Genomic DNA, 20914 nt, shown 5'->3' on the forward strand with positions numbered 1-20914 from the left:
TACCTCGTGGCAGTTGGAGTATATGGGGAATTATCCGAGTCCTGGCTGAGACACAAACTAACTCTATTGACAATTATTGTATGGGGTTGACTCGTATAGTACTCGTATACTACGCTCGGATGGTTTTGTACGTGAGCTACGCAGCATCAAGAAGTAACTCTTCTACATACTGTAGTAATAATCACGCTGGGTGGCGACCGCGGCGGGTCGAGATGGTTGCACGCCGCACGGAAGCTCTCCGCATTTGGCATGGGAATGGCTGCATATGGAGGGAGGAGACACTGAACGATGAATCAAAATTATTGGCTGAGAAATACATAGACATTTGATGCGACTGTGTGTATTCTTAGAGACTCATTCGATCCTACTAGTTTACATGGTCGACAAGATAGATCCATGAATCATGAGGTGCATAGCTTAACTTACCTGGATGTGATATCAGATAGGATTTGATATCAGACGATAGTGATAGTGATAACGATAACGAGGCTCTTGCTATTGTCTTGCTATTCATGCCCCAAGCTACATCTATATAGTTAAGAGCTAGGACCCTGGAGCTCCGAGACTCTAGACCTGGCCATGAAACTATAATTCTCCCCAAAAATCAACCCCTCATCCGTGGGATACCTTGCAGGACAGGCTTTCCCACGGCCAGACGCGGGGGATGGAAAAAGCACAGACTATCGATAACCTTGCGATAACCTTATTGTACTCCCAATCAACCATACAGAATGCAGATCTACTCAATCACTACTTACAAGACCATCTAAGTATAGACTACTGTCCAGCCACGTTCAACATCGACCCAAGAATATCCTCCAGATCCAACCCCATCGGATCCATGAGATCTGGATGAATCTCCACGATCTCCTGGATCCCAAGGGACGCTGTCCGATCTCTGATCCTTACATTCCATTCCGTCCTCGGAATTCATCCCCGCAAGTTGAAGAATCCAGGCGCAGTCGAAAAGCTGTCCCGCATCCGCTTGCAGCTGTACTGTACCCCATGTATCTTCTTCCCCTCTCTACTCCCAGACATGGCGTCATGACTTGGTGCACGCCGCACACCATGCATCCATGCATACCACACGGGCTCGAGCACTTGACTCTAACTCTCCTCCCATCTCCCCGGAGCCACAATCCATAATCCCCAAAGCTATTATCGCCATCACTAAACTCTCCATCATCAACCTAAACCCTTTCCCCTCACTCACCCCCCCCCCCCCCCTCCAACCATGAAACTCTCCGTCTTCAGCACCAAATCCTACGACCGCACCTACCTCGACGAAGTCCTCACAACACGCTTCCCCACCCTCTGCACAATCGAATACCACGCCTTCGCCCTAACCGAAGAAACCGCTCCGCTCGCCCTATCCAGCAACGCAGTAAGCGTCTTCGTGAACGACACGCTCGACGCACCCGTCCTCCGAGCCCTACACGCCGGCGGCGTCCGTGCAATCCTCCTCCGCTGCGCAGGCTTCAACCACGTCGATCTCAGCACGGCCGAAGAACTAGGCCTCTTCGTCGCGAACGTTCCAGCATATTCCCCCGAGGCCGTCGCCGAGTTTGCAGTCACGCTTATCCAGACGCTGAATCGGAAGACGCATCGGGCGTATAATCGGGTGCGGGGAGGGAATTTTAATATCGAGGGTTTACTGGGCACGACGCTTCATGGGAAGACGGTGGGGATTGTAGGGGTAGGACGGATTGGACTTGCTGCTGCGAGGATCTTTCTCGGGTTTGGATGTCGGTTGTTAGCGTATGATCCGTTTGCTGGAGAGGAGTTCAAGCAGTTCGGGACGTTGGTGAAACTGGATACGCTGCTGCAGGAGAGTAATATTGTCAGTTTGCATTGTCCGTTGACAGATGGCACGAGACATTTGATTAATGGGGAAACGCTGGCGCGGATGAAACCCGGTGCTATGCTGGTGAATACCTCGCGTGGAGGATTGATTGATAGTGCGGCTGTGATTGAGGCGCTGAAGACGAGGCATTTGGGTGGGCTGGCGTTGGATGTGTATGAGGCGGAGGGGGAGTTGTTTTATAATGATCATTCTGGGGAGATCATTGATGATGATGTTTTGATGCGGTTGATGACGTTTCCTAATGTGTTGATTTGTGGGCATCAGGGGTTCTTTACGAGTGAGGCGCTGACGGAGATTGCGGGTGTGACGTTGTCGAATCTTTCTGATTTTGCGGATGGGCGGTCGTGTCCTCGTTCTCTTGTTGCCGAGGGACATGTACTGGTCCGGACGGATACGGCACCTGTGCGGTTGTAAATAGGGAAGAAGATGGCATCTGTAATGTGTCATGTTGATAATTTGTGATCATAGTAATGTAATTATGGAAAGACTTCAAGTATGTTCGCATTGAAAAGATCGTATCAAACTCATGGGAATCATAATAGCAAATGGCATTCATGATGGATCAAATCAACCGTTTCGTGTGGTCACGGAAAGAAAGAGAGGAACAGACTGGGATAAAAGAGTATGAGAGAACGCCGTATGAACGGAAGGAAAACTCCAGACCAGGTCAAATTCAACTGCGGAGTGGTCGAGTATATTGGAACTGATTTCGCAGCGCCTGCCACGCCCGAGGGATAAAGCGATGTCCATGGACGATCAACGGGACCACCGCGATCAACCACATCACATAGACGATGCCCACTGCAAACGCCAGGCGAACGTGCTCCATGGTCGAGCCAATGATCCCCGGTCGAAGTGGTGTCCGTGGCCCATGCGATTCCTGATCGGTATGCGTCAAGGCATCGGCAATCTGCCACGCCGCTCGACGGTTGATCTTCTCCCAGGTGGTATCATCCGCATATTGACGGGCAGCCGTCGCAAGTCTTTCCAGTCGGGCGGAGTCTTGGGCCACCTCGCGCGTCAAATCCGTGAATCGGTCGAGATCGTGCGGTGCAACCAGATACCCGGTCTGATCATGACGGATAATGTCAGAAGGACCACCCTGATCGCGCGCAATCACCGGAATGCCACTGGCCATGGCTTCGAGGACGACCAGTCCAAAGGTCTCGGTAATGGAGCAGTGCAAGAACAGATCGGCCGAGGCATAGGCACGAGCTAGGGCAACTCCGGTGAGGAACCCGGTGAAGACGACTTGATTCCGGACCCCGTCAAACAACCGCTTGACCTTGTTCTCAACCACGGGATTGCGGTTGCCTCCCACGATCAGCAGCTTGAAAGGCACTTTCTCCGCGGCCAAGCGCGTCGCGACCTGCGCGAGAAACTCGAATCCTTTCTCCGGGGCGATTCGGCAGACACAGATGAGAATGATCTCTCCATTCGGGGCGATCTCGCGGCGATATGCCTCGTCTCGATGCGTGGGTGTAAACAAGACGGTATCGACGCCGCGACCCAGCTGGACCAATCGATCGATTGGCGCACCGGCGCGTTCTAGGTACCCTCGAATGGCCGAGCAGGGGTAAAAGATGGTGTGCACGGCACGCGTCCGGAACAAGAACCCTTGAACCGTGGCCAACAGCCAGACCCCGAATTGATCCAAGGGAGTTGGGAGCATGATCTCCGAGTAGGCGGACAGATCAGTCTGGAAGTTGAGCAGCACTGGTGGGGGTGACCGCAGCTGGCGAATTTGCAAGAGCATCTGAAAGCCAAGTGAGGCTGGGCTCGCCAAGTAGATGATATCTGGTTGAAAGGTCTGCTGGTAGACCTCATTGATTTGGAAAGGGTAGACGACGGTCAAATCTGGGTTGTAGGGCAAGGCGCACCCGGGAAGACGATGCTCCCAGTCCACCTTTTGTTTTGAGGTATCCCCTTTGAAGTGAGGTGCGACCAAAATGAGTTCCACGCCGTGATCGCGCAGGTACTCGACCAGGCTGCGCGTTGTGCGACTCACACCGTTGACCGGACCCCATGACTCAGTGGCCAGCAAGACCTTTTTGCCATGAAGAATGCTGGGGAATTCATCACGGTTCTCCTGAAAGGAGGCTAGCAAAGGCGAAGACTCGGCCATGATGCCGATAGCGACAGAGTCATGGCAAGAAAGTCGTCTCGAGGCGGGGGAGGGGGTTTCATAGATAGTCTTGAAGGAAGGCGTGGGGCTGATCGTGCCGATTCCAACTTAGGCTTTAGAGTGGTTCAGGTGGTCCGGTGCAGGTCCCGGCTTTGCATTCGATTTTTTTTCTTCTCAGCCATTTGGACAAAAATGGAAGCCGAATGAACCACGATTCGAGCACAAGGGCAGTCGATTGGCGGGAGCTTTGAACGAGGTTGAGTCCCTTGAGTGGTCATGGCGACTGGTGGGTGGTTTAAGTTGAGAGAAGCACTGCACGTGCCGCATCCGCCCGCTGACAAGCCTCGAATGAACTGATTAAAAGAACCCGAATGAGGTGACTGCCTCAGAATGTAGGGAGGATCTCAGGGACGGGGGGGATCATGGATGTGGTTGATGGTTACTTTTTAGGTGCTTAACGGGTGGGTGGATGATCCCTTGGCGGCCAGTGGGAACGCGCCATTCCCCGCGTGCCCCAACGATGCGCTGTTAAGGGAACTGGGCTTTAACCCGGACTCACGATAACTTGAGGATCAACCCGATACTCATGATAATCCCATAGTGGCTCACGGAGGGGGCAAAAAAAAGGTCGGAGCGTGTAAATGGTCATGAGGATGCACGAGGTATCGTCCGAGGGCGGATATACTCTCCTTTATTCCCTTTTTCTTTCCTCTCTTATCTTTGGAAGTTCATACTTCATACTTCAATCAGGTCGCGACTGCTTCATGATCTATGACCACCTCGAACAAGTGACCAACAACTCAGTCATCCGCAATCAAAGACGAGAAAGTACAGACCATAGTCAAGTGATCGGACTGCTTGGTCCTTATCTCTCTCGTGTCGTTTCCGCGTGTTCTTCCCTCCTCTTCCTCGCAACTGCCTTGAACACTGGCAACCATGTCTGGCGACGAGATCCCCATGGACGTCTTTTCGTCTTCCTCCCCCTCTGAGGGCAGTCTGTCCTGCTCTACAGGTCCTACTACCCCGAGCGCTAGTCCATTGTTTCGTCCTTCGGAATATGATGATCTCAAACTGGCCGGGTTACCCCAGTCGCGCGTGCTCAGCGAGACCGAATTGCCCAGATTTGCGGTGAAGAATGTCTGCGTGGTTGGCGCAGGATATGTCGGTAGGTGCTTTTTCGCAAAGCGCGAGTCCCAGGATAAAGCGCTTCGGTGGAGCTCGAGTTGACCTCAATCGCTACAGGTGGTCCCACCGCAGCAGTCCTAGCTCTGTATCACCCATCGATCTCGGTCGAGGTGCTGGACAGAGATCCAAACCGCATTCAACGATGGCAGTCTCAGCATCTGCCTGTTCATGAGCCGGGCTTGGACACTGTGGTGCGCATTGTCCGCGATGGTGCCGAGATCAGCAATGAGGGCATTCAGCCCGCTTCCTCTGCATCCAGACGCCCACAGAACCTGTTCTTCACGTGTAACTCTACTCGGGCTATCTCACGGGCAGACATCATTCTCATGGCAGTCAATACACCAACCAAGATGTTTGGCGTGGGCGCTGGGTGTGCCACCAACATGACCGCGTTTGATGGGGCCATGCGGGATGTTGCCGCCCACGCAAAGCCAGGTGCCATTATTGTGGAAAAGAGCACTGTACCAGGAGGCACGGCGGAGCGCGTTCGCAAAATGGTATTCACCCGAAATTGCTCTCGAGTATAGACTGTGTGTTCGCTGACCTATTTTTCTCATTTAGCTGGCAACCCATCGACCTGGTGTCTCCTTTGAGGTGCTTTCCAACCCCGAGTTCCTTGCCGAGGGTACAGCCGTCAAGAACCTTACAGCCCCAGACCGCGTTTTGATCGGATCTGCGGCCACTCCTAGCGGACGCCTGGCAGCCCAGACCCTGGCCAACCTCTATGCAGCCTGGGTGCCCCCGTCGCGCATCATCCAGACCAATGCATGGTCCTCGGAACTGGCCAAGCTCGTGGCGAATGCCATGCTTGCCCAGCGCATCAGCAGCATCAACTCGATCAGTGCGATCTGCGAGAGAACCGGAGCGGAGGTGGATCAAGTGGCCAAAGCTATTGGCATGGATGTGCGTATCGGACGGCAATTCCTCAAGGCAGGACTGGGCTTTGGCGGGTCCTGCTTCCGCAAGGACATTGCCAGTCTGGCGTACCTAGCGGAATCCCTGGGTTTGGACGACGTGGCACACTATTGGCGACAGGTGAATGTGATGAACGAGCGACAGCGCGATCGATTCTCCCGCAAGATCATCGATCGCTTCGAGGGTAACCTGGTCGGACGCAAGCTGGCGATGCTCGGATTCGCCTTCAAGAAGAACACCGGCGACACGCGCGAGTCTTTGGCGGTGGAAGTCGTTCGTGCCTTGCTGGAAGAGCGACCGGCTGAAATTGCCATTTTCGATCCGTACTGTCGCCAGGAAGATATTTTGCGCGAGCTGGAAGCCGTCTGCCCGAGTTCGGCTTTGGGTCAGATTGTCAAGGTTCATCCTGACCCGTATCTGGCCTGCTCCCAGGCACATGCAGTGCTCGTGGTGACCGACTGTGACCAGTTCCGGAATAACCCATCACGCAAAGTATACCAGCAGACTATTTACCCTCCAGTTCAGAAAGAACTGGCTCGCTCCACCACAGATGGAATGGGTGAGGAGAACTCCAAGCGGGCCTGTGCCCGTCAAGACGACGAAACCTGGACTCATGCGGGTGTGTCCTATCAACTGCGACCCCAAGAGGCCTGCACTGCAGAGTGCGGCGATTGCCGATCTGCTGCAACCCGACCCACAGCCACCGAGGCGATCGAGTGGACGCGTATTGCGTACAACATGGTTGAGCCCAAGTGGGTGTTTGACGGGCGGGGATTGTTGGATGCGGCGGAGTTGGAACGGCTCGGGGTGCGAGTCGACACGGTGGGCCGGCGCACGCGGGATATGGTGGCATAAGTAAAGCGATACCCTTATCATTTGATTGTTATTTTTCTATATGAATCTTTTACTTCCATGCTCGTTTGCTAATTAGAATACACGAGATATGGATTTTTGACTAATCCAACTGTTTTTTCTTATGTTAACATGATTTGATGTCTGGGAATGTTTTGTTCATGGCGAGGGCGAAAGACCTTGAATGATGAATAGACTGCATTGTGAATATGATTGTATTTCTTTTCTTCTATTTCACTAGAAAACACTTACTTTCTGTGTCAATCGTAGGATTTCTGACCGATATACACGTCTGTTGGAATCAAGAACATGCTGGCCATTATCCTTAGTCCTATATGCATCCGTCAAGCCCATCCATCTACAGTTTAGACCCCTTCGAGACACTCGGCTCCAGGGCGATATTTGCCTCGGGCCACCATGGATAATTCGGCGCACTACTTTCTCTTGGATCGGTCTCAAACTGGGGCTTGCGCTTCTCAAAGAACGAGTTGACACCCTCCTTGTAGTCCCTACAAACAGTTAGCCACTGATTCTTCCTCCTCAACATTCAATCCCGAATCACCACAGAATAACTTACTTCTGACCAATCATATGATGGAACACTCGCGACTCAAGCAAATGAGCCTCCTCGGGAGAAGTCGGGCCCTCCCACATCAAAGCCCGACTCATCGAGGATGCCAGCGGACTAGTATTCTCCGCCATATCTTGGGCTGTTTCCAGCGCTCTGGGTAGCACTAGCGCCGAGTCTGGAAGTACTTCTGTGAATAGATCGCCGAAGTGTTTGGGCAAAGGTTGGAACACTCCACCGGTGGAGATCAGATGCATTGCGCGTGAGAATCCAATTAGGCGAGGGAGGAAGTATGAAGCGCAGGATTCGATAGTGAGTCCACGTCGGGTGAAGACGAAGCCGTATTTGCTTTTTTCATGGCAGATTCTGAATTGAAATTAGTAGACAGCATAGCTCTTCTTGGTGGTCTGTGAAGATACCTCACTGCCGCCGGCAGAGTCATTGTCATCCCCACACCCACCGCAGAGCCCTGAAGAGCGACGATAGTAGGTTTATGGCATCGATGCATCGCCAAAGTGACCCGGCCACCACTGCAAATCATCAGCCCGTATCATTCCATTTATGGTGAGATAACTTACATATCACGGAAATCACCAGCCCTCCCCTCTCCATCTCCAAATCCAATATCAAGATCCATTCCAGCACAGAACATCTTCCCAGCCCCAGTCAACACAACGACCTTGACACGAGGGTCTATATGAAACATTTGGTAAGCCTGCGTGAGACTATCTGCCATATCCGGTGTGAAAGCATTATGTTTCTCCGGTCTGTTAAGTGTAATAACCACGACTGGAGTTGCCGATGGGGATCCGGGTGGGTGGTGGGAGATCTTGATGTGAGTGAGATCTAGGGTCTCGTAGGACGTGGGAATGTCAATGGCTGCTGAGGTGAGTGGCATTTTGAGATGTTGATTCTTGTAATTTTAGAGTTTTTTTTCCTATTTCTAGGAAAGTTCAGTTGTCTTATACATACTATGGTCTTCAGTGGATGGATTGTCGGCTTTGCCAGCACGAGGCGTGCATCGTGGGCGGTACCTCGGTCCCGAGCGGGCGATCATCCGGGTACCTGAAGCGGGGGTGATGAACAACAGCACCTAGAGCTACTTAATAACAGTTTAAAGAATCGACCTCAAAGAATTCATGCAACCTATATTAGCATGTCGAAGATATGCGAGGACGCATGAGTGAAGATGAAAGACCCTTGATTATACCTTTGCCTCTCATCGTTGTGATTGCCGATCTATAGATCTAGCATTTTGTCTAGACTCAAAAAAATTTGTTAGCAACAAATTTTTGCTGCAATAGATCTTTAAAAAATCTCTGCATCACTGCCGCCTTTTCTTAACCCTACAGAATATTTCTCTCGCAAGAGCAGAGGCCTCTTCGACAAAAGCCACAAGACGCTCTTCGGAGAATATGTGACGTGGTCCTCTCAGATCGCCTGAAACGCACGCCCAAACTTCTTTCTCGAATTTATCCTTGTGGATGTCACAAACTCAGTCATTATCCATTTGATGAGATGTGATGGGGTTTTTCATTTTGGAGGCTATTTGAGGTTGTGCCAATAGTCTAGGCTGCCATGCCTGAATGACACTACGAGGGCTAAATCTCGATATATATCACCATTTCACTAGAGCAATAGGTACTATCTTTCACGAACGACCTACCATTCAGATTACTATGAGGCTGCAGATCTCTTACCAAAATGCACTTGAACCGTCTGAGAATACCAAAAAGCATATCCAGGAAGCCTATAATGATTGAAATTCCGAAACATCGCGCTACTACCAGCACACAAGATATCCTGGCAGCCTTGGAAGACAAGCGAAATTGACTGGATGTGATCGCATTGGAGTGTGTTTGTCGGATAATCATAATTTAGAGAGTAGCTTACTGTGTATAAGGTGCAAGTCACTCATGAGGCTTAGCAAGGTACGTCGCTGAATTAGGGATGCAGTTTGCAAACCACATAGGGACGTAGGGGCACCAAAGAACTGGGCCTCGGGACAACAAAGCTATATACAGTTTGGCCTAGAACATCAACTATTGCACCAGATCATACCCCAGACTCGACTAGTGCCCTGGTTCCTGACAAATCGAGAGTGGATCATTCAATTCATTGGTACTTTAAGGGAACCAACCATTGGGAGTCTCGAAAATGGGCTGGAAAATCCCCAACGTTGAACGGTTGAACGAATGCGAGAGCGATTCACATGGAACGAGGAGGATCCGCAGATCTCGGGGCTTTATCCTTATCAATCGAGCCTCGGGCCATTGACATCATCCAGCACGAACCACACAGCCCACTGGGCTTGAACACTAAGGAACGGACGAACCACAGAAAAGGGCAACTAAATAATGGACCAGCATTAATAAAGAGTCTACCATCCCCCATCTTGTTCGTTGTCCGACGACTCTTTGCATACCCGACCCCTCGTCAACACAAACAGAATGACCGATAACAACAAAGGCTGCAAGATCACGCTCTATTGGTCTGTTGCCAATAGTCCCTAAACAACTTCATCCAGAAACTAACACCTCACAGGCTCGAGCAATCCCGGAGTCATCGCATCCTCTGGCTTCTGGAAGAACTCCAGTTGAAATATGAGTTGAAGACTTTCAAGCGTCGCGCCGACAAGCTGGCCCCCCGCGAGCTCAAGGACGTCCACGCCCTGGGCAAATCCCCCGTCATCACGATCGAGGCCCCCGGATCCGAGAAGCCTCTGGTGCTGGCCGAATCTGGCGCGATTGTGGAATACCTCTGCGACCACTTTGGTAGCGCGCGACCGACGCTAGTACCGGAGCGTTACCAGGCAGGCCGCGAGGGCCAAGTCGGTGGCGAGCGCGAGGAGTGGATGCGGTATCGCTACTTCATGCACTATGTTGAAGGCAGCCTGATGCCATTCCTGGTGATGACTCTTGTCAATGACAGTAAGTAACATCTCTTGGCTCGACGCGATTCGTATTCTTGCCTCGTATTCATGCCTCGTATTCTTGCGCCTCAACGAAACCCAGATCCCATGCTGACGTTCGTATCAAAGCCATCCGCAACTCGCCTCCCTTCTTCGTTCGCCCGATTACGAGCATCGTGGCTTCGCAGGTTGAATCGGCCTTCCTGACTCACAACATCGAGGGTAATCTCTCTTTCCTGGAGCAGCAGCTGCAGACAGCCCCTGAGGGTGGTCCTTACCTTTGCGGAAAGGAGTTGACCGCAGCGGATATCCTGATGAGTTTCCCAATCATTGCGGCCAGTGGCCGGATTCTGAAGGATCAGAAGCAGAAGGATAAGTACCCTCTGCTGGCGGCTTATGCTCAGCGCTTGGAGGGAGCTGAGGGTTACAAGAAGGCTGTTGCAAAGATTGAGCAGATCGAGGGACATTTCTCAGCCTCGATGTAATATATAAGACTAATTTCCGACGGCATTATTTGATGGATATGTTAGCTATGATTTGAAGTAATTCTCCTGTTTTTCTTTCGATGCGCGGCTCTCTAAAGCTATCACCATCCTGGTAATTCTTTCCCGCTGATTGGCGGAGGGATCTCTGGGCCACTGAGAACGGCGGCCACACAAAACCGTTGCAACGTACAGAGATTGTGGCTTGAGGGTCAAATCGAAATAATTCGACTATTGCTATAGAGCTTAGTAGAGAATAAGACGAAATCTGAATCGCTGCGTAGTTTGGCAATTGCGCTGCTGCTTCTCCGGGAAAAGCACGTGACTCAATGGTGCTCGTGTGTCACATGACACTCCACCTCACTTCATCTTCCGCCTCAAGACAGGAACGGCGCTGTGTCTACGCTTCGAGTTCCATCGCAATCATGGCTGGCCCCAGCAAGTGTAAGTCCCCACGTTCCAATGACCTGCTATGCAAGAGACATACCAGTCATTAACCAATTTACCAGCCCTGGTCCTTGACCCGGCCCTCCAGAAATACTACGGTACATGATCCCTCCCCAACCCACCACCTCGAATTCTTGCGCTACAAGCCCGACGCACCACGACGCAATTCCTGTGCGGCATATATACGAGGCTCTCTGTGGAGAGAGGGACTTGCCTCTGTGCTTCTCGGTTACAAAGCGCACTCCAATGGACAATGACTGACAGACCCGACAGAACTCAACGCCAACCGCTACAAGTACTTCCGCTGGACCCCGCGCCATGCCTGGACGTCCATTATCTACATGGTTGCCATTCCCGGTGCTCTGACTTGGCTCGCCTACAAGACCGAGGTATGTAGCTTGATCCCATGGCGTTTGTCATGACGAAAGCACCCCCGGAAGATGAGAACGGCTCTGACAGTTTGCAGGGCAAGTACGAGCTTCGTGGCAAGCGAAAGGGTGACACCATCTCCGAGTGGTAGAGAGCAAGTGGTTGATGAATTGATTTGATTGAAAACGATTTTCCGAGATAGTGGCGATACATGAGTGGCTATTCAATACCCTCTGGGCTGACCACTATTCGGAGTCGTGAGAGGATGGAAGTGAAAACCACAGTTTTACTTTTTTACTGGCGCCCCTCGCTCTTGGGCTATGTACCTTACTACGAGCATATACCGCATTGATTTTCTTCTGTTTTTATCCTGCTGCGTACTTGTGTAAAGGCACTACATCCTAATAATCTGGTATGTTGTAGTGATATTGGGAAGCATATGATGATTTGATCATGTCTTATGTATTTAAAGGCCGACTAATCGTACATTATTGCTGAGAACCGGGTATGGCATCACTTCCTTGTGATTCGCTCCTCGAATGTCATCCGGACGATGCCTCAATTCACTCAATACGGCGCCCAATTCCGACGACCTCCACCCCGAGGACCTCCACCCCGAGGACCTCCATCTGGTAGCCTTTCTCCTCGTTTCCAGTCGCCTGCAGGAAGAGCAGGAGGCCCACGATCACCTCCCCGGGGACCACCTCGGCCGCCCCGTCCTCCATATCCATTGTCTCGGAATGCGCGCATGCCACCTCCCACAGGCGGCGGCGGACCGGGAGTACTACGAAGAACTGGCGCAACTGACCCATCCTCCAGCGGCGGTAAAATAGCACATTCAATGTAATCACCAATGATAAAGCGGGCATCTTGCAAGGCCTTGTCTGCATCGGAGCCCTGGAAGCGCATAGGTCCTGCGCGAGGGCGTGCCTCCGCGCGATCATCGGCCTCTTCCTCCCCACGGTATGGACTATCTCTCGGTCCAACAATCACACTCCCCAAGTCCCGGCTCATGTATCGACCACGCGCATCAGGTCCAATCATCGCTGCGCTTTTCGCGTCAGGATAGATCAGACGGAAGCAGAGGCGGGTACCCACGGGCGGGTCGGGCAGTAATGTAGGAAGTGCAGAAGTGAGAAGCTGTGAGAGTTCGCGTAGTGTGCATGATTGCCATGTGTAGATCTCAAGGTGTGGAGGAAGAGGTGCAGCAGCTGGCAGAGGAGAGGGCGCGCGAATGGCATTGGGACCGCTGACAGGGCCGCTGCGGCGCGAAGGAGCTGGGATACTGTAGTCGGATATGGGGTGGTAAGAATTCACACGATAGAAGAGCTTCAAATGGAAAGGTGTCGTCGTTTGGCGATTGATTTGAGGCTTGGTGCCTTCTCGAGAGGTGTTGGCCATGCTGGTAAGGCGGCGCAGTCGCGTGTCTGCTTCAGGCAGAAGGTAATGGTAGAGGATTGATTGTCGCGAAAGTCAAGGGTGGTGAGGTTGAGATGTTGCGACACAATGGTTGAGGTTGACCTTCAGAGGATGTGAGTAGAGAGTTGGTTGGAGGAAGAAGGGTGGGGAGCTTGGAGAGTTTGGAGGTGAATGGAGAAAACCCCAAATGCGGGCGTCGAAGCTTGTTGGCGGTTGTTCCTTTGGCTTCGCCCGAACATTCTTTTCCGCTTTACCAACTTCACCTTATCCACGCTCTCCCGCCCCGACCGATCTACACCTGTCAACTACCTGTCAATATCTTCTCGCTCGATTGACAACACCCGGATTTCACCCCTCAAATCAAAGAAGCCTGCGCTCTGCAGCTATCGCCATCATGGATTTCGCCGCGCTCATGTCCAAAGAGATCTCCAAGGCTAAAGGCCCTGCTGCCTCCAAAGCAAAAGAAAAAGAAGCGCCCACTGAGCCAACGAAGAAATACCTCCGCCGTGGAGAACTCGAGGCCGCGCGTGTTGCTGCATATACCGAGGAGCAAGAGCGATTACAGCGAGAACGTGAAGAGCGACTCAGTACGAAACGCAAGCTCGAGGAGGAAGAAGCAGAGCGAAAGCGCGACCGAGAGGAGAAGAAACGAAAACTTGCAGAGGAATCTAAGAAGCGACGGGAAGAGGAAGAAGATAAAAAGGAACGCGAGAGGCGACGGAAACTCGGTCTGCCCGAATTGCCAGCCCGTGGCGAGACGCCTGCTAGCGAAGATGCAGAGGAGGATATCGACGAGGAGGAGCTTACGAAGAAGCTACGGGAGCTTGAGGAGCCTGCTCGATTGTTTGGCGAGAATCATCGTGCTCGACTCCGGCGTTACCGTCGTCTGGTGAAGCGAGCTGCGACTTTGCAGAAGCTGTCGGATGGCCCCATTCCTACAATCCTGGAGCCCGTCCCCGGTGGTCAAATGATTATCGAAGCCAAACCCCCGAAGGATCAGGATGGCCGACAGTTCCTGTTCCGACAACTGGCGTCATACTTCAATATGGTCCTGTCCGAGTGGGAGCTGGCATTGGCCAAGCGTGACGTGAGCGTACGAGAGAGCTTTCAAGGAAGGCAGGCACTTAATGCCATGGTCCAGTCTCGAGAGAATATGAAGCCGCTCTTCCGCCGATTCGAGAGGGGAGATCTTGAAGATGGGCTCTTGGAACCGATTGTGGAAATCGTGCACAAGGCCCAGCAGCGGAGATACGTCGATGCCAATGACGCATATCTTCGAGTGAGCATTGGAAAAGCGTAAGTTGATTCCCCCGTTCATTAGCTTATGACCGGAGTGCTAATATATTTGTAGTGCCTGGCCTATTGGTGTGACCATGGTTGGTATTCACGAACGATCCGCTCGCGAGAAACTACACCAAAGCGATCAGCAAGCCCATATCCTCAGTGATGAAGCTACGCGGAAATACTTGCAGAGTATCAAACGGTGTCTGAGCTTTGCGCAGGTGCGCTGGCCCCCCGAGGATCAGCTGCAGATTATGGGCTAGGCTCGTCTTTCTGAAAATTATGGTATATACCCTAGGCTTTTTAGTCTTCAAATTAATGGATGTAGTCTCAGACTATCGTTGCATATGGCATTACATGGGCAGCATTTCATATCAAAATGGCATCAGAAACACGCGTTTATTCTGAAGAAGCTGTGCCTTGATGGCAACGCGTGGATGCTGTCTCTCGAGAGCATAGTAACCGTGGATTGGCACACAAATAGTATGCCATTAAGTCATTTAATTCCTGCGTAGTACTGAAATTGTCAATCTACTGAGCATGGCAATAGCTTGTATGCAAACATGCCAAATGTGACGACCTTTAGTGTTTGCCTCTTCGGGAAGTGGCGCTCTTCTCTCTTACACTTTACAACCATGACTCAACTTGAATCCGTCTCAACAGAAAACATGACCACAACACTCCTTCCGAGCGACATATACATTCTCATCGTAGGGCATCTCGAGCCCGAGGCATGTTATTCATTGATTCAAGCCATCCATGGCCTCGATGAAATCCTTCCCGCAAAAGACTTCAGGAGGCAAGCCACACGATGCGGGAACACGACCATCCATTTGGCAGCCCAAAGAGGAGACCTCCGACTCATCAAAAGTCTCCATTCCAGAGGACTGGATGTTAACATCAAGAATCTTCATGGTGTGACCCCGTTAGCTGCAGCTGCCCGACGTGGCCATCGGTCGCTTGTCGAGTTTCTCATCTCGATCGGAGCAACAATCGACTCGCAAGATAAGCGACAATTGACTCCCTTGCACAATGCCGCCTATCATGGAGCAGATGATATCGTCCGGATCCTTCTTGACGCCGGTGCTGATCCCTTTATGAAAGCGAACTATCCCGGTACAACTGCACTGCACTGGGCTTGCAAGAGTGGACACGTCTCAACTGTGGCATTGCTTCTTACTCGTCTGAAGAACTTAGATGAAATACCGGCAACTTGGGAATCAGCCTTGGAGATAGCCGCTAAAAAGGGCCGTACGGCCGTTGTTAAGCTCCTTATTGACGCCAATTTTGTAATATCTGATAGGGTCATCCAACAAGCCGGGGGTCAGGACAAGGCAAAACAGTGAAACTTGTCCTTGCCCATAGGAAGCAGTTTCGCGAGGGCTTCCTCGAGCAAGCATTGCTCCGAGCAATTAGGGAGGGATATCTGTCAACTGTAAAAGTGTTGATCGAGCATGGGCAGGGCATTGGCTATCACAAGGATGCTATCAACAGATCACTATGTCAAACCGGGAGCATCAAAATATTACAGGCCCTTCTTCTGGTGGGAAACAACTTCGACGAAGTCAGACAATGGAGTATAGTGCACAATGCTGCTATTACTGGCAACATCGCAATGGTCGAATACCTCGCCAGCTTGGGGTGGATGACACCTGAAATGGGCACAAGGGCACTATTTGAAGCCACTTTTTGCGGACACTCCGCCGTGGTGAAGTTTCTCCTGGATCACGGGTTTAAATTAGGTCTGAAAAAAGAAGAATCTGCTATTCATACTGCCTCAGATGCCGGCCACCTCGAAGTCTTGAAACTGTTTCCCGGCTCGGTAGCTCCTATATTGTTCCTGTACCCTGCAGTGTGCAACAGGCAGATCAGCCTTGTTCGGGAACTTTTGAGCTCCAAGATTGATACCTCGTCAACCGATTACTCTGATCAAAAGAAACTACTGAATTCTCTGTTGAAGGCTGTCGAAATTGGAGAAACTGAGATGGTGCAGCTCCTGCTGGATGCCGGTGTCTCCCCCGAGGTATATCGCTACGGAAATTTCGACCATTCTGCTCTTTACAGAGCAGCAAAAGGGGGCTTCATTGACATTGTGAAATTGCTTGTGCAGGCCGGAGCAGATATCTCTCGTGAAAATCACATGGTTCGTTCGAGGGTGGTTGATGGCGACCATGGATATACTGCACTGTACATTGCTACGACGAAGCGACATCAGGATGTGATGAAGTATCTGATAGAATCAGGAGCGTCCGTTTCATTCCAAGGGGCAGAGGGTCATAGTGCGTTACATGCTGCAGCACGAAGCTCTTGCCCTTCATCTATTACCCTCTTACTCGAGGCTGGTGCTGATGTATCCGCCGAAGCCTTTTGTGGAGGAACACCTCTCCATTGCGCCGCGCAATATGGTCGTTTGGAAGCAGCCAAGCTTCTACTCCGTGCAAGGGCAGATCCATCAGTACGAAATCGAGAGGGGTTATCCCCATGGGATATGGCGATGAAGTACGGCCATGAAAAAATTGCTAGTGTTATTAAGTTGGCAGACGGCTAAGAGAAGGGATGACTTAGACGCAAACTTAATAAAAATACTCGCTTAACAATAGAATTTTAGAGGACAATAATAGAAGATACCAGGAGACTGAGAAACTAGCTTTTAGAGTCATACATCCAGAGCTACGTCTGAGAAAGAGATATTTCATACTTCATGTGCCGTGTTGTAATTTCAGTAGGTGGTATGAATGAAGAGAGACCAAAGAAACGGTCCAACTAGATATGCTTCCACTTCCTTTTCCTTAAGTTATCGTTGATTATTCCAGAACTCTTTTCAATGGTCTTTCTTCATGGCTCAAGTACTATCTATCTGTTCTATCATTCAAGTCGTGACTGCTATCGCGTCTTGTTAAGTGGGGCTGGTGACGGGAGGCCTTTAAACATCCGAACAATTGAATCTACATTTCCACCTCCCCCTCGCCTCGCCATGATCACCAGCATTTTGTACACATGCTGTCTCTTATGTCCGCTATATTTAATCTATAAACCACCCCACACAATCATCCAATATCTCCAACGTCGCTGGCCCGATGTGTTATTCCACCACCCCACAGACCAAAAAGTCATCGCTCTGACCATCGACGATGCCCCGTCGACACATACCCCAGCCATCCTCAAGCTCTTGCAGTCACACAACGCAACAGCAACCTTTTTCGTCATCGGATCACAGGTTACTGGCCACGAGACTGATCTAATCGATCTCATCCGTCACGGCAACGAATTAGCCAATCACGCCATGCACGACGAACCATCACGCGCGCTAAGCGACGCGACACTAGCAGAGCAGATCTCCGCCGTGGAGAGCATGATCCGTTCTGCCTACCGTCAAGCTGGTCAAGACGGCCCTGAGAATTGGTTTTTCCGGCCAGGCTCGGGATTTTTCAGTTCACGTATGCGCAGGCTAGTTAAGGGGTTGGGTTATCGACTTGCCTTGGGGGATGTTTATCCGCATGATCCGCAGGTGCCTTTTGCAAAGCTTAATGCGAAGCATATCTTTAGTATGGTTAGACCCGGGAGTATCATTGTTTGTCATGATCGGAGAGAGTGGACTGTGCCCATGTTGGGAATGGTCTTGCCGGAGTTACGACGTCGGGGATATCGTGTTGTTACGCTGTCTGAGTTGATCAAGGAGAGGAGATCGGATTCAACTTTATAGGGGTCAAAGTTATGCACCACCTCCCTTCACTCTCGACTTGACAAATCAAATAATATAAGAATCAATTGGAGGAGGTTATAGTAAATTAACGTGGGCGTCAAATATGGATATTGATGGGGAAGAAAAGGCCAAGTCACCCAACAATCAGGGATGGTGTAGCTGAAGGTAGTCGAGCAAGCTTCTCTAGGAATCGGCTCTGCGATACTAGGGAAATGTAGTGACTGGGGAGAGACTTTGTTTGCCCCATAAGGGAAGAAAATGTGAGATTTTGGAAGATAAGATGCGTATACAGTAAGAAGCCCAAAAAAATGACATTAGATACACATACAAAATGCGAGCGATGATATTCACATATGACATGACATGCTATTGTGTCAAGTCCCTCCACAAGTGCACCACTGTTTCCCACCAACTCTGCACAGTCGTCGTTGCGGGGGTCGTGGATACTTTGCTCAATGCAGTATCCTCCCGAGTCAAGGCTGACCCGTTCACAGGGAAAATATGATGACCATCCATTCCATTCATCACCTGTAGTGATGAGGACTGCGGCCTTGTTGAAGCGACGCTGCTACACATGCTGCGCGACTCCCGCTCACCCTCTTTGCTGCCCAGGAGGTGCCCAGCAGTTGCAACACAGCCTCCATATGCAAAGCGGACCAGTGAATCACCAGTCAGACTGCCGATAATATAGACATCCGGGGCGACTTCCAAATCTTCAAGTGCTTTTGCTCGAAGAGTCTGACCCGAGATGGCCATGTCGTCTGCCTCATCATGGCCTATCACTTCTGTGCGTAGTGACGAGTCGAGATAGCCTAGAGTACCTCGTCGACCGGCTGCATATACCAGACCCCGGGCAACCCGCGAAAAGGTAGACCCGTCCTGTCGACGGAAAGTGACCTCGGACAGATCCTCTTTCGTCTCCACGGCAATAATTTCAACGTTCGAGATTCCCTCATACAATTCATCCCAATGTCGACTTTCCAAAAAGCCCAACGATGTGCCGCGGCGATATTTTGGCCGCTGGTTTTTGCCTCCTGATGCGGCTGCGAGAGCAGCCCTCTTCATTAATCGATATACGCCCGCGTATTCCGGATATGCCTGTTGATGGCAACCCCGAAGTGGCGAGGGGCGATCCTCGGGAGACCATTTGAAGACATGTAAGATCTTCTGGTCGGTTGATGCAGATATGATAGCGTCTGCTGCAGAAAAGCCAGACCCGATTACAAGCAGAGGTACCGTCGGTGTTAGCTGTGTTTGAAGTAGTGGTTGTAGTACTGGCGGAGGCGGAAGGATCTCCGAGAAAATACCACTTGCAAGCACCAATCGTTTGCATTTCAGGTTATGAGATCGAATAAAGAACCCGTCTGAAGTGCGGGAGATACCACTCAGCTGTTCTCCACATCGGAAAACGTCATCGACGTTGACAGCTGCAGGATAAGTCTGGAAGTAATCGGCAATCTCCCGTCTGGTCGGTCGGGTAAATGACGGAAGGTCCTGGCCAGTTGTCTGTCGATGGTGATCGGCAAAGGAATAGCCCGGCAAGGAAAGCATGGCTGCATAACTCAAAGTCTGAATGTCCCAGCTCGCCCCGTGGGGATCCTCTGACCATTGACCCCCGGCCGAGGCGCATCGCCGAATACGAGGTGGGAGATGGCCTTTTCAGGCACATGGCGCCACTCAATATTTGTCGTGTTGCCTGATTCATCCACATCGACACTCGGTCGCACCAGAGTGTCCAACAGGACATTCACTGGTAGAGCCTGGGTGGAGTAGGACAACCGAGAAGCCGCAAAATGCGCGGTAAGCGCGTCCACGTTGGCGTTCAGCAGATCAGGAATGTCTTTCAACTTGGAATCGAGCAGAGAATCTGGATGCGGAGGGTTCCGCGAGTAAAACGGAATGTGGCCATGTAGAATGTATGACAGGATCATGGCCGACGGCCCATTGCCTATTTTCCGAGATAAAAGAGGAATGTCAGTCTAATCCTCGACCGGAGAGTATATTGAATGATCGATTTGAATGCTCGGAAGTGAATTGATCAGCTGGGAGAGTAGACTTACCGACGATGACAGTGTTGGTCTCCATTGAGGACGGCGGGGCCTCCAAAGCTGCATCAACCCGCGCGGGGCATTCTGAAGTCATGCAATGGAGGAAAAAAGAGAAAATCACAATCCAGACAGGCTCATCCGATGGGAGTGAAAACAGGACTCCTCGAAGGGAGATCAGTTGTGAATGGGGAGCCAGAACCAGCAGAGCCAGGAACGGCCATGAAGGAGGAAGAGAGAGTGGTCGTTCTTAGTTCATCACGGATTCGGCGGGCGCCCAAATTTCGGAGGTCTGCCAGAGATTCCGGGGAATTGGATCGGATCAATAATCATGCTGACAAACTCTCCCAGAGTGGGGAACTTGGATACGAGACTGGAAGCTCTTAGCGGTACATCTGCCAGGATTCGAACTTGCTTTTTTTCCATTCATTTGAATAGCTCACGATGACGTTGGAATGTTATGGAGAAAGTGATGAAAATGACAAGTTCAAATATACTACAGTTCTTCTATGCAAGTGTCCGTCGGAGCGGAGCCTCCACTGCCCGGGGGCCAATTGTAGTTGAACATTAGGAAATAAGAACGATAGAATCATACAATAATCAAATGACGGAACTGTCAAGCTTTAAATCTAATCGGATCCTGACCTATGAAACATTGATTTGTCAGTGATCCCGTCGGAGGGACTACGGTATGGACCAGGGGGTGTATACTTGGGTAACCTATTGGCGTAATCCATCTCGAAATCTC

At 51.1% G+C, this 20914-nt stretch overlaps 13 protein-coding genes across 13 annotated transcripts; 8 read left to right on the plus strand and 5 right to left on the minus strand.

Annotated features, from left to right (window-relative positions):
* Window positions 1-1234: 1234 nt before the first annotated feature.
* Window positions 1235-2278, plus strand: N7473_009794 (2-hydroxyacid dehydrogenase; the record flags this gene model as incomplete). Its single annotated transcript, XM_057155733.1, has 1 exon — window positions 1235-2278. The coding sequence occupies one exon, from the start codon at window positions 1235-1237 to the stop codon at window positions 2276-2278; it is 1044 nt and encodes a 347-aa protein (XP_057004388.1).
* A 259-nt stretch (window positions 2279-2537) lies between these two features.
* Window positions 2538-3989, minus strand: N7473_009795 (glycosyltransferase family 4 protein; the record flags this gene model as incomplete). Its single annotated transcript, XM_057155734.1, has 1 exon — window positions 2538-3989. The coding sequence occupies one exon, from the start codon at window positions 3987-3989 to the stop codon at window positions 2538-2540; it is 1452 nt and encodes a 483-aa protein (XP_057004389.1).
* Window positions 3990-4925: 936 nt separating this feature from the next.
* On the plus strand, window positions 4926-6944 carry ugd1 (UDP-glucose dehydrogenase; the record flags this gene model as incomplete). The annotated part of the gene is made up of 3 exons (XM_057155735.1): window positions 4926-5154; window positions 5232-5671; window positions 5736-6944. The coding sequence occupies 3 exons, from the start codon at window positions 4926-4928 to the stop codon at window positions 6942-6944; spliced, it is 1878 nt and encodes a 625-aa protein (XP_057004390.1).
* A 355-nt stretch (window positions 6945-7299) lies between these two features.
* On the minus strand, window positions 7300-8407 carry N7473_009797 (Enoyl-CoA hydratase AKT3-1; the record flags this gene model as incomplete). The annotated part of the gene is made up of 4 exons (XM_057155736.1): window positions 7300-7450; window positions 7519-7875; window positions 7929-8039; window positions 8088-8407. The coding sequence occupies 4 exons, from the start codon at window positions 8405-8407 to the stop codon at window positions 7300-7302; spliced, it is 939 nt and encodes a 312-aa protein (XP_057004391.1).
* Window positions 8408-9959: 1552 nt separating this feature from the next.
* N7473_009798 (glutathione S-transferase) lies at window positions 9960-10905 on the plus strand (the record flags this gene model as incomplete). Its single annotated transcript, XM_057155737.1, has 3 exons — window positions 9960-10000; window positions 10054-10439; window positions 10550-10905. The coding sequence occupies 3 exons, from the start codon at window positions 9960-9962 to the stop codon at window positions 10903-10905; spliced, it is 783 nt and encodes a 260-aa protein (XP_057004392.1).
* Window positions 10906-11327: 422 nt separating this feature from the next.
* Window positions 11328-11869, plus strand: N7473_009799 (uncharacterized protein; the record flags this gene model as incomplete). Its single annotated transcript, XM_057155738.1, has 4 exons — window positions 11328-11346; window positions 11412-11447; window positions 11623-11738; window positions 11816-11869. The coding sequence occupies 4 exons, from the start codon at window positions 11328-11330 to the stop codon at window positions 11867-11869; spliced, it is 225 nt and encodes a 74-aa protein (XP_057004393.1).
* A 416-nt stretch (window positions 11870-12285) lies between these two features.
* N7473_009800 (SAP18 family protein) lies at window positions 12286-13119 on the minus strand (the record flags this gene model as incomplete). The annotated part of the gene is made up of 1 exon (XM_057155739.1): window positions 12286-13119. One exon carries the CDS (start codon window positions 13117-13119, stop codon window positions 12286-12288), a length of 834 nt encoding a protein of 277 aa, XP_057004394.1.
* Window positions 13120-13373: 254 nt separating this feature from the next.
* N7473_009801 (mRNA splicing protein PRP18) lies at window positions 13374-14780 on the plus strand. Its single transcript, XM_057155740.1, has 2 exons — window positions 13374-14433; window positions 14489-14780. The coding sequence occupies exons 1-2, from the start codon at window positions 13532-13534 to the stop codon at window positions 14679-14681; spliced, it is 1095 nt and encodes a 364-aa protein (XP_057004395.1). The 5' UTR covers window positions 13374-13531; the 3' UTR covers window positions 14682-14780.
* Window positions 14781-15053: 273 nt separating this feature from the next.
* N7473_009802 (ankyrin repeat domain-containing protein) lies at window positions 15054-15764 on the plus strand (the record flags this gene model as incomplete). Its single annotated transcript, XM_057155741.1, has 1 exon — window positions 15054-15764. One exon carries the CDS (start codon window positions 15054-15056, stop codon window positions 15762-15764), a length of 711 nt encoding a protein of 236 aa, XP_057004396.1.
* A 269-nt stretch (window positions 15765-16033) lies between these two features.
* Window positions 16034-16966, plus strand: N7473_009803 (ankyrin repeat domain-containing protein; the record flags this gene model as incomplete). Its single annotated transcript, XM_057155742.1, has 1 exon — window positions 16034-16966. The coding sequence occupies one exon, from the start codon at window positions 16034-16036 to the stop codon at window positions 16964-16966; it is 933 nt and encodes a 310-aa protein (XP_057004397.1).
* Window positions 16967-17392: 426 nt separating this feature from the next.
* Window positions 17393-18121, plus strand: N7473_009804 (chitin deacetylase CDA4; the record flags this gene model as incomplete). Its single annotated transcript, XM_057155743.1, has 1 exon — window positions 17393-18121. The coding sequence occupies one exon, from the start codon at window positions 17393-17395 to the stop codon at window positions 18119-18121; it is 729 nt and encodes a 242-aa protein (XP_057004398.1).
* Window positions 18122-18487: 366 nt separating this feature from the next.
* N7473_009805 (uncharacterized protein) lies at window positions 18488-19672 on the minus strand (the record flags this gene model as incomplete). The annotated part of the gene is made up of 1 exon (XM_057155744.1): window positions 18488-19672. One exon carries the CDS (start codon window positions 19670-19672, stop codon window positions 18488-18490), a length of 1185 nt encoding a protein of 394 aa, XP_057004399.1.
* An 11-nt stretch (window positions 19673-19683) lies between these two features.
* On the minus strand, window positions 19684-20737 carry N7473_009806 (uncharacterized protein; the record flags this gene model as incomplete). Its single annotated transcript, XM_057155745.1, has 2 exons — window positions 20182-20737; window positions 19684-20069 (listed from the first exon to the last, which is right to left on the minus strand). Exons 1-2 carry the CDS (start codon window positions 20261-20263, stop codon window positions 19684-19686), a joined length of 468 nt encoding a protein of 155 aa, XP_057004400.1. The 5' UTR covers window positions 20264-20737.
* Window positions 20738-20914: the final 177 nt, after the last annotated feature.

Source organism: Penicillium subrubescens (assembly GCF_028828155.1).
Source record: "Penicillium subrubescens strain IBT 31985 chromosome Unknown utg000007l_segment0_segment0, whole genome shotgun sequence".
Lineage (NCBI taxonomy): Eukaryota > Fungi > Ascomycota > Eurotiomycetes > Eurotiales > Aspergillaceae > Penicillium > Penicillium subrubescens.